The sequence below is a fragment of the Lynx rufus genome, unplaced genomic scaffold, assembly GCF_022079265.1.
Source record: "Lynx rufus isolate CCGP_SWC_20201006 ecotype Redwood Valley unplaced genomic scaffold, mLynRuf1.p SCAF_2, whole genome shotgun sequence".
Lineage (NCBI taxonomy): Eukaryota > Metazoa > Chordata > Mammalia > Carnivora > Felidae > Lynx > Lynx rufus.
Window position 1 is genome coordinate 89,668,912 of NW_025814834.1, and position 15,674 is coordinate 89,684,585.

At 34.9% G+C, this 15,674-nt stretch overlaps 1 protein-coding gene across 1 annotated transcript in view; it reads left to right on the forward strand.

Annotated features, from left to right (window-relative positions):
- LRP1B (LDL receptor related protein 1B) overlaps window positions 1-15,674 on the forward strand; it is a 1,918,909-nt gene that overhangs the window by 1,127,457 nt on the left and 775,778 nt on the right. Inside the window, exon 12 of the mRNA XM_047084146.1 lies at window positions 13,951-14,131. Within this exon, the coding sequence (XP_046940102.1) occupies window positions 13,951-14,131 (181 nt within the window). The remainder of the gene's footprint in view (window positions 1-13,950; window positions 14,132-15,674) is intronic.

The window sequence follows — 15,674 nt, forward strand, 5'->3', positions numbered from 1 at the left end:
AATAACTAGTCATACAGCTGTACTCTACTAGGTATAGATACCTAATTTAGTATTCTTAGTAGATTTTGCCAAAAAAATTACAAAGAACTCTTTGTTTAATGGCAGGAAATTCATATTTTGGGAAATTGAAATGGATTAGAATGAGTTTGAGAAATATCACTCACTTTAAAGGTAGAACTTCAGCCGTGTAGAGCAAGAGTAATTGTGTCTTCCACAGGACGTTTGGTAATATCTGGAATCGTTGGTTGTCACAACTGGGGAGAGAGGTGCTACTGGAATTAGTAGAGAGAAACTGGTGTGCTAAACGTCATGCAATGCGCAGGACAGTCCCTCATGACACAGAATTATGTCCATACTGTCATCAGTGCCAGTTTGAGAAACCCTGTCATGGAGGATGACAGGGAGTCAACCTGGTACCATCGTATAAGTGTCAAAAATATAAATTAAAAAAAAAAATGAGACTTTAGTTAATTACTCACAGCATAGCAGACAGCATGATTGTAAGCATAGTGACACTCTTCCCTGCCCCCATGTCTCACAGGGTGAAGTGATGGCCCCACATGGGTGCTGAGCAAGCAGTGAATTGTGACATAGTTGAGAGTCCCATGGCCTGATGATCAGTACCTTTAGAGCAAAGAGCCAATTTTTTTTTTTTCAATGTTTATTTATTTTTGGGACAGAGAGAGACAGAGCATGAACGGGGAAGGGGCAGAGAGAGAGGGAGACACAGAATCGGAAACAGGCTCCAGGCTCTGAGCCATCACCCCAGAGCCTGATGCGGGGCTCGAACTCACGGACCGCGAGATCGTGACCTGGCTGAAGTCGGACGCTTAACCAACTGCACCACCCAGGCGCCCCGCAAAGAGCCAATTTTGTTCCAAACAGAAAGTTCCCTAGTTTCTCTGCTTTGTAGAGTAAACAGTTATTCAGTTGTAACCGTGTACTTTCCTTGATTTAGTTGCCTATGTGACTAGCTTTAGAAAATGTTCAGTGTGAGAAGACAAAGAAGCCTTAAATTCAGCACATTCAGCAAGAAAGTTCAGGGACACTCAAGATCCCTTGAGGACTGCCTCTCCCAATACCCACAGATAAGACCCTGGAAATAAGCACAAGTCATATCAAGGACTCATTTATCTCTACTGTTCATGAGCCTTTTACATATAACTACCTGAAGAATCTTTCACCTAAGGACTTTTAAATTCATAGAGAAAAAAACTGAACACCCTGGGTGTGGTGCCACCACAGGGCACTTACATATGTAGTAGTTACTTGTGTCTGCAATGCTGTTCCACCAGGTGTCCCCATGTGTCTCTCCTGTACCTCTCAGAAGTCTGTGTTTATAGATTACCTCCTCACTTAGCCTTTTCTGGTCACCCCATCTAAACCCATTATCTATACATATTCCTGGCCCAAAGGGATTCCCTTATCCTTTTTCTCAGGTTACTTTTAGTAATTATCCTAGACATATTTTGCTTGTGTGTTGCCTTGCTGCAAAAACATAAGCTTCAAGATATCAGAGGTTTGGGTCACGTGGGTGGCTCAGTTGGTTAAGGGTCCAACTCTTGATTTTGGCTCAGGTCATGCTCTCACATTGGTGAGATCAAGCCCTGTGTCGGGCTCTGCGCTGATAGCGCAGAACCTGCTTGGAATTCTCTCTCTCTCCTCTCTTTCAGCCCTTCCCCTGCTCATGTGCCAATTCTCTCTCTCAAAATAAATACATAAACATTAGAAAAAAAGATGTCAGAGGTTTTAGTTTCACTCATTAATAGATCCTTAGTGCCTGGCTAAATGGAAGCTGTACAACAAACTTTTACTGACTACGTTCTTTACTTTGACTATCATTACTTTTAAATAGTAACTAAGGTGATTACACAAAGTTAAGAGTGATTGAAGAATGATTTTTTTTTATTCTAAAATGGGGAACAACATAGGGGCACCTGGGTGACTCAATTTGTTAAGTGACTGACTCTTGCTTTCAGCTCAGGTCATGATCTCAATTTGAGACCCTTGTAGGTCTCTTTGCTAATAGTGCAGAGCCCGCTTGGGGTATTCTCTCTCTCTCCTCAAAATAAATAAACAAACTTAAAAATAAAAAAAAAAAAACTTTAAAAAATAAATTGAAGAAAAATAAGATCCATTATTATTTTTTTCATCAGTATTATCTGAAGTTATTTTGGTGTTTATGGATATTGTTCTTATAATGAGTTTCCCTGATAATTCTTTTTTTGTTTTAATTTTATTTTTTAAATTTATATCCAAATTAGTTAGCATATAGTGTTACATTGATTTCAGGAGTAGATTCCTTAATGCCCCTTACCCATTTAGCTCATCCTCCCTCCCACAACCCCTCTAGTAACCCTTTGTAGTAATCTTGTGAAATTGTACATATTCTCGTGATTCATTTGAACTTCAACAACATTCTTAGTGAAAAAATTAATTACAATTTTTATTGAATCCACATGTAAGAATCATCTTCATTGTGCCACACATTCTGACTCTCTGAATCAGTGTCTCCTTTTTCTACACAGCTTTGTTATTATTAATTATTATTGTTTTGCAGAGTCACATGCGTACCTTGAATGATTTCATACTATATACTTATGTATATAAATTATTCTGCACAAATTTTCTTTGTGGTTTTGTTGTGGAATTGTAAGGATTAATTTAATTTACTGCATCCAAATTGTTATAAAACATAGCATTAATATCATTTTTTAAAAAATGTTTTAATGTTTATTTTTGAGGGAGAGAGAGAGAGAGCCAGAGCATGAGCAGGGGGAGGGCAGAGAGAGAGGGAGACATAGAATCCGAAGCAGGCTCAACATTAATGTCATTTTTAACTACCTCCGTTTTTGTTCTACAGATTATGCTACATCGAACCTTTGACATCTGCTGGATATAAACACTAATGCATTTCTAAAGCCATTCATTTATGTATTTCATTATAAATATAATTATAAAGCTAATATAAAAAATTAATGAACTACTTTTATTTAGTTTGGTAGAAAAATTGCAAAATAGTGCTATTTCCATACATTCCTCACACTTTCCACTAATAATGATATCTCAAATAACAATACCAAAGTTACCCAAACCAGAAAAGTAATTATGATACAATGCCATTAACTAAAGACCGTGCCCAAATTCTACCAATTTTTCTACAATGTATATAGTACTTAAGTCTTCTCAGTCTCTTGTATCCCATACGAGTGCCTCAATTTTTCCTTTAATTTTAATATTTGACCTCCTTTAATGTATAAGTGTGTTGAATATCTACATTGTCAGCCATCAAATATATTTTGCTAAGAAAATGAAGCTATAGTTTATTGCCAATAATGACTTTTCATTGGAAAGTTGGTAAACCATCCTTTGCTTCAGTGTACGTAATCTGTCTCCCTTTTCCTTTATGTCCCACTTCCCACGCCGCCCCCCCCCCCACCCCATGAAGCCTTGCTTGTATTAACTGTCTGACTCTTGCTTTTATGATTTTTTTCTTTAACAATTCTGGGAATCAAACTTTAACATAAAGTAGATGTATTGACTACCAACTAAATGGGACCCTTGTGAGTCAGTTTATTTTTCTGGGGCTTTGTTTCATTATTTATAGAATATAGACACTGGACTATAGGGGTCTTTAAGTCCCTTTAATCTGTAAAATACTGACTTTATATGTATGTCCCTGCCTAATTTTATTATTATATTTTTCCCTGACTCACTGCTTCAGTTTTGGAAGGCTACCTGTGGACCAGTGAGGGTTGTTACTATGTGTCTTTTTTTAGATATTTATAGAAGGGTTTCTGCAAGATAAATTTTAAGGACTTAATCTCCTTTTTCTCTTTTACCTGTTACTCACACATGTATTTTGCCTATCTTGTTTTTCCGCTGGGAATTAATGTGGGTCTGAAACAAGTATACTTTTGTTCAATTTAGGATAATAAGGTAAGTTCCAGGAGGATGTCCCACATCTGTTTTTTATCATGGTAATTATAAATATAATGAAGACTTACATCCTCTGGCTTTTAAACTCAACTTGGAATTTAATAGTGGGTATCTTCCCCTAAAACCTAAGCAAAGTATGTGTCACCTTGTTTCTTTTAAAAGTTGCTTGAAAAATATCAATTAAAGTGGTACAACTGTTTGAATGTTTAAGTGACCAAATGCAAAACTATGAAACATATTAGCAAACATAGCTAATAAAAAAGTTACTTCATATGAAATTAAATTGCTCAGGGAACTTCTAAGGGACTTACCTTTTCATCTACTATGAAAGAGAATGAGTAATTGCGTATTAATGCAATGAGTTCCAAAATGTTTTATGTTTATAAATTATAACTTATTTCATGGGACTAACAAGAATATTCAAGAATAGGTATATTATTTTGTGTTCAGAAGTTAAAGCTATTTTTGCTCTGTTCTCTCTTAGTAAATAGGCAGAATTGGGTAGTAAAAGCACATTAATGGAAATTACTTTCTCTCTCTCCCATCCACAATGAGGATGCATATTTTGTATTCTTTCATGAGATATTTCATCACGTGCAGCCACAACAGGAGACAGAGGAGAGGCTCAGGAAAACAAAGTTGATTACATTCACAGGCCTGAGAGAAAGAAGGCACAGCACAACATACTGGGCAACATAAGAAAGACAGCGTGGTGGTCAGGAGGTCAAAAATAGGAATGAAGGGAAAGCTTTAGCTAACATCCTTTATTGGCATTTCTGTGGGAAAGGCAAGCAGGTAGGATAAACACGTTAGAACTGGCTTGTGTGAATACTTCCACTGGATTTTAAATGATAGAAGTGATAGTTTCTTGGTACCTGGCCCTGGGATGATTTTAAGGCAGAGGAGTATTCTCTCCTAGGCTGTGGACCAGATAGAGGAGGTATGGCTTTGGATTGGTCAGTTTTTTGTTTGTTTCATTTTGTTTTAATGCACAATGTTACATTAATTTTAGAGGTACAATATAGTGATTGAGCGACTCTATGTATTGTGCTATGTTCACCGTAAGTATAACTATTCTCATACAATGCTATTACATTGTTATTGACCATATTCCCTATTTTGTACCTTTCATCCGTGTAATTTACTCATTTGATAACTGGAAGCCTGTATCTCTCACTCCCCTTTACCCATTTTGCCCATATCCTACCCATCTGCCCTGTGGCAAACATCAGTTCTATGTGTTTACGGGTCTGGTTCTGCTTTTGTTTTATTCTTTCTTCATTTCCTTTTTTAAATTTTATTTATTTTATTTTTTCATTTTTAGACTCCACATATAAGTGAAATCATATGGTACTTGTTTTTCTCTAACATATCACTTAGCATAACACCCATTAGGTCCATTCATGTTGTTGCAATGGCAAGATCTCATTCCCTTCCCTTTTATGGCTGAGTAATATGCCTGTGTGTGTGTGTGATCTTTTTTATCCATTCATCAATTGATGTACATGTGAGTTGCTTCCGTATCTTTTCTATTTTACATAATGCTGCAATAAACATAGGGGTGCATATAATGTTTTGAATTTGTGTTTTTGTCTTCTTTGGATAAATACTGAGTAACAGAATTGCTATATCATATGGTATTTCTATTTTTAATTTTTTTGAAAAACCTCCATACTGTTTTTCATAGCGACTGCGTCAGTTTGCATTCCCACCAACAGTGCAAGAGGGTTGATTTTTCTCCACATCCTCACCAACACTTGTTTTTTTCTTGTCTTTTTGCTTATAGCTATTCTGACACGTGTGAAGTGATGGTTCATTGTGGTTTTGATTTGTATTTCCCTGATGCTTAGTGATACTGAACATCTTTTCATGTGTCTGTTAGCTATCTGAATTATGTACATCTTCTTTGGAAAAATGCCTATTCAGGTCCTCTGCCCACTTTTAATCAGATTATTTGGGGATTTTTTTTTTTTTTGGTGTTGAGTTGTAAAAGTTCTTTTTATATTTTGAATATGAATGCCCTTATCAGATATATCATTTCTGTATATCTTCCTTGCTCAGTAAATTGTCATTTTTTTTATTGTTGTTGATGCTTTTCTTTGCTGTGTACAACCATTTTTATTTTAGGCTAGTACCACTAGTTTAGTTTTGTATTTGATTCTTTTTCCTGAGGAGACATATCTAGAAAAATACTGCTAAAGCCGGTATCAAAGAAATTACTGACTTTGTTTTACTTTAGGAGTTTTATGGTTTTATGCCTCATATTTAAGTCTTTAATCCATTTTTAATTTGTTTTTATGTATGGTATTAGAAAGTGGTCCAGTTTAATTCTTTTTCATGTAGCTGTCCAATTTTTCCACAATATTTATTGAACAGACTGTCTTTTCCCCATTATATATTCTTGCCTCCTTTGATATAGGTAGATCATATAAGTGTGGGTTTATTTCTGGGCTCTCTATTAGGTTCAGTTTATTTATGTGTCTGATTTTATGCTAGTACCATATTGTTTGATTACTACAATTTTGTAGTGTATCTTAAAATACAGGATTGTGATCCTTCAGGTTTCTCTTTCTAAAGATGGCTTTGGCCATCTGGGGTCTTCGGCGATTCCATGCATATTTTAGTTTTATTTGTTACAGTTCAGTAAAAAATGCTGTTGGGGGGCGCCTGGGTGGCGCAGTCGGTTAAGCCTCCAACTTCAGCCAGGTCACGATCTCGCGGTCCGGGTCACGATCTCGGGGTCCGTGATTTCGAGCCCCGCGTCAGGCTCTGGGCTGATGGCTCAGAGCCTGGAGCCTGTTTCCGATTCTGTGTCTCCCTCTCTCTCTGCCCCTCCCCCGTTCATGCTCTGTCTCTCTCTGTCCCAAAAATAAATAAAAACGTTGAAAAAAAAATTTAAAAAAAATGCTGTTGGTATTCTGATAAGGATTGCATCGAATCTGTAGATTGCTTTGGGAAATATGAACATTTTAACGAATCAGTTCTTCCAAATGGGTTGGTTAGTTTTCACATCAAAGTCATATTCCTGGCTGGGCCCTTTGCTGTCTCTAAGAATTGGCTATCCCTAGAAGAGGCAGTCTCCTCCTAGCTGGAAAGGTTCTTGTAAAGATGTGAAAATATCATAATTTACAAAAAATAAAAACATTTAAAAATATTTAGAACACAACTCTGATATTGTTTACAATTTTTAGTGTAGTATGTAAAAATGAGCTATATACCCAGTGCTGATTTGTAAGGCAATTCTTAAAATGAAATTATCTCTGCCCTTCAATCGTGTGTACTTTCCAGTTTCATTTGAAAGGAATAAGGAGGGGCGCCTGGGTGGCGCAGTCGGTTAAGCGTCCGACTTCAGCCAGGTCACGATCTCGCGGTCCGGGAGTTCGAGCCCCGCGTCGGACTCTGGGCTGATGGCTCAGAGCCTGGAGCCTGTTTCCGATTCTGTGTCTCCCTCTCTCTCTGCCCCTCCCCCGTTCATGCTCTGTCTCTCTCTGTCCCAAAAATAAATAAACGTTGAAAAAAAAAATTTGAAAGGAATAAGGAATGAATGTGAAGAGTGTATTTCTTTTGCTTAGAGCATTTAGCAAAATCATTTCCAGATGACTGGCACGGTAATGGTATATTAGGTTCTTCATGGAAACAGATCCAATAGGATGTGTACATAAAGAGTAAGAGAGAAAAATGTAATTTGAAGAACTGGCTTGCATGAATGTGGTGGATGGCAAGTCAAAAATCTGCAGGATGGTCAGCTAGGTTGTAGACCCAGGGAAAAGTTGAAGTCTGAAGATAATTTAGAAACTTAATTCCCTCTTCCTCAGGGGACTTCAGTCTTTTTGTGTTTGTTTTTGTTTTTGTTTTTTTTCTAATGTCATATGAGTGGATGACACCAACCCACAATATGGAGGGTAATATGCCTTACTGCAAGTATATGGATTTAAATGTTAATCACCTAAAAAATTACCTTGACAGCAATATCTAGACTTATGTTTAAACAGGTATCTGTATATCTTGGCCTATTCGAATTGACTCATAAAATTAACGATCACATATGGCTGGCTGAACAAAATACTTCAAGATGTGGTAGTATAAATCAATAAATAATTCCCATAAGAGCAATAATAGCACAGAACGCTAAAATGTTTGTTAGTGGTGGTCATTTTCATGCTAACCTGTTTGCTCATCTGTCTACATTTATTAAAGATTACCAATTTATGACTTCTGTGACTTTCCTTGGGAGATATTTCTCTGTGAATCACTCACATTTCTGCATGTCTTAGAGTGAGACAATTATTGCCTTTTATTCAGAAATATTCTTTCAAGGACTTTTGTATAGAAAAGAGCTTTGGAATAAGAGTTAGTTTATCCCTACAGTATACAGGACAGTCCTGTTTATTGCCCTTTAGAAAAGATTTGGGTTTCCTAACTTCAGAATTATTTCACAAACTCACTGTTTGTGAACACATCTATGTGGGCTGAACCCAGTCATCCCCACGGGACTTTGGAGTAAAAGAAACTGGTATCAGTTTGCTCATGACCATGCTACTTTCTATGCTGTGAGTAATAAAGTCCTTTATTTTGACTTACACGTCTTGTGTCTTCTAGCATCATCCACGAAACAGTACTGGGCTAAGTTGTGAGCTTGAAAGTAGGGGAAAAAACTCAGTTCTTAATAATTCTTGAAACCTTCCATTTGATTATCATTTAGATAGATTATCATTTATTAGTAACTATGATGAATACTGTGGTGCTTTCTTTACTCTCTTCTATGCTCATCACTGCATCAAAGATGAAATATCTGAATGCCATAGAGAGACAGTCTGTGACACTCTCCTCCTAAATTGAAACCAACAATATGCTTTTGATAATAAAAAAAGGAAACCACTATATTTTAATACATTCTTTTCATCTTAAAATAAGACCCTATATGCACTTTACATTTCTCTTTAAATACATCAGTAAAGTATTTTATTCTGATTGAGAGTAGTTTGTGTATTTATTCTCTCTGACCTCTAAACTGACCTGAGAAAGGACCTGGAATGAAAATGAGGATGAGAACCCTCAGCTGGCCATGGAGGGCAGATGATAAAGAAAACTTCAGTCTAGCCAAAGATTCCTGCATCTCCAGGAGATAGGGAATTTAGCAGGCAAAATTTATTGCCACGCTATAATTAAATCAACTTCATTCACTCATGTCAGAAACATAAAAGTTGAGATGCCTCAGGCCACACTGAAATACACAAAGAGGATGTTGATTAATTGAACTACATGAATAGGAGGCAGGAGAATTGTCCAAGTGCTGACTCTGAGGCAAGGTAAGGCACCTTTGGCCCTAGGCAGATCTATGTTACATGCTGCACATGCAGTTATTTAAGGCACATGATCATCCTCTGCACTCGCACACTCTTGTAATGCTTCATTCCAACCCCCAAAAATAATGTTCGCATTAAGAATAGAAAATCTTGGCTGTATTGGGAAAATATAGGCATTGTCTTTTTATGATGGCAATTGTGTATAATTTCCAATTCCTTATTACGTTAATCCCAATTCTCTTGTAAAAGATCAAGACTCATGGATTATTCTGGAGATTCCATCTATGCACCTTAACAAAACTAACATCACTGACCACACCCATTGCGTTTCTTTAAAAAAAAATTGGACCCAATTTTAAAAGTAAACAATTTTATTTTAAGTATATAAAACTTGAATCCTCTTCTGTTCCATAAATGTGTAAAATCTAAAAATCAGGCCTGCAATGATGTTAGTGTTAGAAATTTTTCTCTAGTCTTTTAAAAATGTTTATTTTATCTAATTCTGGGTATTAATTGAAATAACTTATCTAATTATTTCTTTAAAATCCAAATAATTATTTAATTTACATAAATTGTATTATCCTTTATTCATCCTCATTATCTTAGTGGTAGATATCACCTATAGGAAATATTCAAGAATTTTTCACTTAAGTGAAAAGTCTAGTTTTTGATGAGTGCATGTTTTTTAGCAGACTAGTCATATATTACACCCATTTATAAAAATTATTCTTAAAATACCAGAACAAAGTTTCCAAAAGAAAAATGATGGGAAGTTGAATAATTGGAACCAAAACAATATGTTAATCTTAAGTATTTACAGAGTATATTAAAAGGTCCATTTTTAATCTGAAGTATATGGATAAATATCTCAATTCTTTACTTAGAATGGAACATGTAGATATGTTAATAAAAAAATTATAAGAAAACATTATCTGAAATCTTTTTTGAAGGAGTACAAGCATGTTGAGAGTCCTCTCTTGTTGATAAATGAAAATGAGCATTTTGTTAAACTTAAGGGAAATTTTGGCAGATTAAAAAATACATTTGTAGTCTTTGTTTGATATTAGTTATATAATAACAATAACAATATAGTAGTGAATGTTGATTTTACAATGTAGAATACTTGAACTCTACCCAAAGATATCAAGGCAATTTACTCTAGCAAATTTTACCAACTTCACCTTTCTTACATCTGAACAGCCATATGTTTCCTCAAGCTGGTAATTCATATCTCTGTAGTCATCTATGTTTGTTTGAAATTTGAGTGACATTAACCTTCATATGTCCTGATCACCTTGTTGAAATATTTTTGGTCTTAAAGTCCTTAGTAGTCCATCTCAGATTCCAACCAATGCTTCTTGAAATAAAAAAAATGTACATTAAACCAATGTTCTCGGTCTTAGTGTTCCATCAGTCTTAGTTTAATTAAAGATACGATATGATATGGAGTCAGAATACTTTCTTCATGAATGTATATTTGTTGAGAAATGGATTCACTGTGAGGCTCTTACAAAAGAACGCCCTGTTAAAGACAGGCTAAAAAAATCTCCAATTTGCACGTAGACTCTTAGGAATTTCTTTATTTTAAAATTTGTATTCAACCTCATTTTCACCCACATGGGAAAGAAAAACAAAACACACACATCCAAACATCTTTAAAAAACATTAAGCTAATAATTTCCTTGCTATCTTAATAGATTAGGTAGTTAGCTAAAGGGACGGATATAGTGAAAATTATGCTATTAGTAATATATTAATAATAATATTTATGTAACATTGACTATGTGCCAACCATTATTTTATGTATTTTACATATATTAATTAATGTTAAAACCATCCTATGAATTAAACACTAACATTACACCTGTTTTAAAGATTAGGAAATTGAAGAGTAGAAAGGTTAAGCAATTTAGAGATACCATTAGTGGCAGAGCCTAGGCCCTGTAATTCCAGAACTTGTAATTTTAATCACTACTTTATGCTGTTAAAGAATTTCATTTTCCAAAGAAAAAGCAAACAACACAATTGGGAACAGGATTCACTCAGTTTTGAAATTCAATTCCATTTCACTCTCACTATGTATTCACAACTGACTCTACGTATACTATTTCTAGTTAAAGTTGGCCACTGGTCACAATGCAAGGAAATATTAAATCATAATTTTAAGGGAGATAAACATAAAGTATATTTCTATCAAGTAACAGTCATAAGGAAAAGAGTCAGGACATATATAGAATATTGTTTTTATCCGCTAAATGAGTAAAAACTATCATATACTGAGAATTTACAATATTGCAGGTATGCTAAGTGCTTTACATGCAGTAGCTAGGTTACCCCTTGTTATCATCCTCTGGTGTAGGTGCTATTACCTTCACTTAATGAGTGTAGAAATTAAAGATCAGAGTGACTGAGGTGCTTACCCAAGTGTCAGCAACAAAATTTCAATCCAGATAGTACTGCAACTGCATCCAATGAAAAATGAATAAAAATTGTTAAGTTAGATGTCAAAAGGAAAAGTTATAAAAATAATAGGGCTATTGAAGATGGAAATGTCCATGCTGGAATGGATTTCAAATGTAATACAGTTTTTGAAAACCAACTAACAAGATAAAAATCAACCACAAACTATGATAGATATAAAGGAAAAGAATAAACAGCTATTATTTTCCCATTATTCCAGAGCTGGAAAGTGCTCAGGAAAATTAAGTGTCGATATGGCAAAGACAAAATTAAAGTTTTTTTTTTTTTTCTAAGCATAGACACAATTAACCTGTGAAAATGACTCATCCTGGATGGTAATGAAGCAGATAGCTTAGTGAAATTGAGAAAACATATCTGATTCACTATAATGGGATTTTCAGTTAGATCAAATCACACATTGTATTAGTCATCCTCAGTCAGGGCCTATGCTGATGAGCAGAAAGGGTCACATAAGAAAATCTTATTTTCCTCCAAGTCCAGAAGGGTCGTGATTAAAAAATATGATAATAGTAAACATTTACTTCATGTTCAAATGAGGGAATGGCATGTAGATGTGCCAGTGGTGTGTGAAGGCACAGTTCTGTCTCTAGTGTATTACTATGTACTGCTTTGCCCCATGAGTTGCAGTTCTCTACCTCATACCAGGGAGGAAAAAGAGACAAAGGTTTCCTTGGTTTCGAGAGAAGAAAAGGAGTTCCCGGTAATTTCTCATGCATTAGAAAAGTGAACTATCCTTAGAATGTCGTGAACAGTTCGGAATGTGGTTCATAAAATGGCAAAAAGCAAGGGCAGGACTCACCACAGGAATTAAAGATCTCACAGTTTTAAAGATCTCTATGCTGAGGATCACTGACTTGTATTTTTATTCTAATTCTGCCACTACTTAAGTGATGAAGGACAATCAGCTTTGAGTATAAAGTGTTGGCATTTCCCTTTCTGTAAAGCGTTTGAATTAGTTGAACTCGTATAAGTTTATATATGAATAATATTCCTTTGGATTATCACTGCCTGTATCTTACAGAAGGCTGTAATAGTATCCTTTGTAATATAAGTCTAGGATATAGAGAAATATTTTAGTGTTTCTTTGAGATTTACTGTTCATGCAGTTCCATGATGAAAGCCTGTTCTGGGCTTTCAGAGATGTGCTTCTGCTGGACCTGTTCATCTCTTGGCAAGAGGGCATTCCTATTATTTTATTTTTTATAAATAATTTTTAAGTGTATCCATTTAAAAAAAATTAACAGTTTATTTTTGAGAGACAGAGAAAAACAGAGTGCAAGCAGGGATGGGCAGAGACACAGAATCTGAAGCAGGCTTGAGTCTCTAGGCTCTAAGCTGTCAGCACAGAACCCCACACAGGGCTCGAACTCACCAACTGCGATATCATGACCTGAATCAAAGTCAGAAGCTCAACCAACTGAGCCACCCAAGCATCCCAAAAATTTGTCCAGTTTTGTGTGAGTGAGAGAGAGAGAGGGAACGTGCATGCATATACACACAAATGAGGGAAAGGCAGAGAGAGAGGCAGGGAATCCCAAGCAGTCTCCACAGTGTCAGCACAGAACCCAAGGTGGGGCTTGACCTCATGAAACTGTGAGATCATGACCTAAAACAAAATCAAGAGTGGGATACTCAATCAACTGAGCCACCCAGGTGCCACCCCCTTATTATTTTGATTATTCAGATTACATATTGCAAGATTGAATATGTTTGCTTTTTGAACATAGTCCTTGTTCCTATTACTAGATTTTCCCCTAAATAGTCTGTATCTATGTTCTGAGAACGTTTACCCTTTTGTGCTCTCATCACTTACAGCAAGGGCAGGACTCACCAGAGGAATAATGCAGTTTTAAAGATCTCTACACTGAGGATAATGTGACTTGGATTTTTATTCTAATCCAAACACTTCTTGCGTGATAATAGACAATAAGCCTTCATTTTAAAGTGTTGGCATTTCCCTTTTTTCACTTCAAAGTGTTGGCACTTCGTGTTTTCTCCAGATCACTATTTCAATTAAAATATAGAGGATCTGCTGTTCACATAAAATGGCGTTCAAAGTAAAATTGAAAAATATTATGTGGAATGGTGATGTTTTCCAAAACAACCTATAAAGAATCCAAGAATCAGAATTCATTCCTCTTTAAATTAAACATTTTATTAAGTAGAACATAAGTAGTGGACACTGTTGTAAAATGTGTTGTTCTCTTGTTTTTGCTTTTTACAGATCTTGATAATGTGGAAGGAATTGCTGTGGACTGGATCGGAAATAACCTTTACTGGACAAATGATGGCCATAGGAAGACCATTAATGTGGCCAGGCTAGAAAAAGCTTCTCAGAGTCGGAAGACTCTTTTAGAGGGAGAAATGTCCCATCCCAGAGGGATTGTGGTGGATCCTGTTAATGGGTACGTAATATTTGATTAGCCTAATAGGAGGAAGATATATATATATATATATATTTATTTATATATATTTATTTATATATATTTAGTTTATATTTATATATATTTATATATAATATATTTATACTTATATAAGTAGCAGAAGATAAATATATTTATTTATTTATATTTAGTAGCGGTAAGTTTGATTTAAATTCACACATGAATGGCCTGATTGGGAAAGCTACTCATTTAATGATTTTCTCTTACAGAAAATATGCTAACTAAATGTGCCAAAATACATTTAACTGAAATAAACAGATTATTTGTATAAAGGATATATTTACTTGATGTACTCAGATAAAGACCATACTTCTCCATTTTAGACTGCCTGACACCAAGATAAATAATCGATTGAAAGAATCAATCAATTTAATTTTTAAAGGGCATTAAAATTTAATGTATTCATAAAATAGCAAAGATTTTTATTTATATTTTTTGATACATTTACTGTGAGCCAGGCATTTTGTTAGATAGGTTCACTATACTCCTTTCCTTTAATTCTCACAATAATCCTTTGAATTAGTTGCAATTTTCATCCTTGATTTATAAAGAAGAAAAAGGTAATTGATTTGCAAAAGATTATTCAATTATTAAGTGACCAACTAGATATTTAAACTCAAGCAGTATATCCCAGAATTTACTCATAACCTCTATACTGCACTAATTTTTACTAGTCCAGGTTAGTAATCACATAATTTTAGCATTATCATAGTTTTCATAGAGTGAAATCATTTTGAGGTATGTACCACGTGTTTTAGGATGGAATAGTTTATGCAATACTCACGTAAATTTATTTCCTTTTATTTGTATTCAGAGCTATTACCTGAACACAAACAACACTGTACATATAGAAATATTAAAAAACTATGAACATTCCTAACAGAATGTCAGAATTAAATGAATAGATTACATATTTTAAAAGTGCAGTTGTTATATGTGACATTTATAACCCCATGTCTTATATTTCACTGTTTGAGACTAGCATCACAAAATGAACATACCTTACACCTTACTACACACATACAAAAAATACTTCATTGAATAGGAAACATGTGGCTTCCTTATAAACTGTGATCACCAGATTATAGTTCCTAGAATTGTTTGTGTTGAGAATAGCTCCAAACACAATTACGGTGCTTCCTTTGACTGACATTTAAACAGTGGCTGAACTCATTGTATGTGTTTTTATAAGACATAATTATAATTTCAGTGATTTTATGTGTGAATTCTGTAATTATCTGTCCTATTCCTGGCCTTTAAAACCAAACCATCTATCTGACCTTTAAATCAAGGCAATCTGAGAAACTATTTATTACACACATCTTCTACATCTTCCTGAAGCAAGATATCTTAAAACAGCATCTTTGTTCTCAGTATTCTGTTAGAGAAATACTTTGTGATAGTTAGAGTCTTCATGGTGTTCAGATGACACAAAAATGGAAGTCATAGAATCATATGATTTAGGAGGAAATTTAGAGGCTACTAGTCCCATCTCTCAATTCCT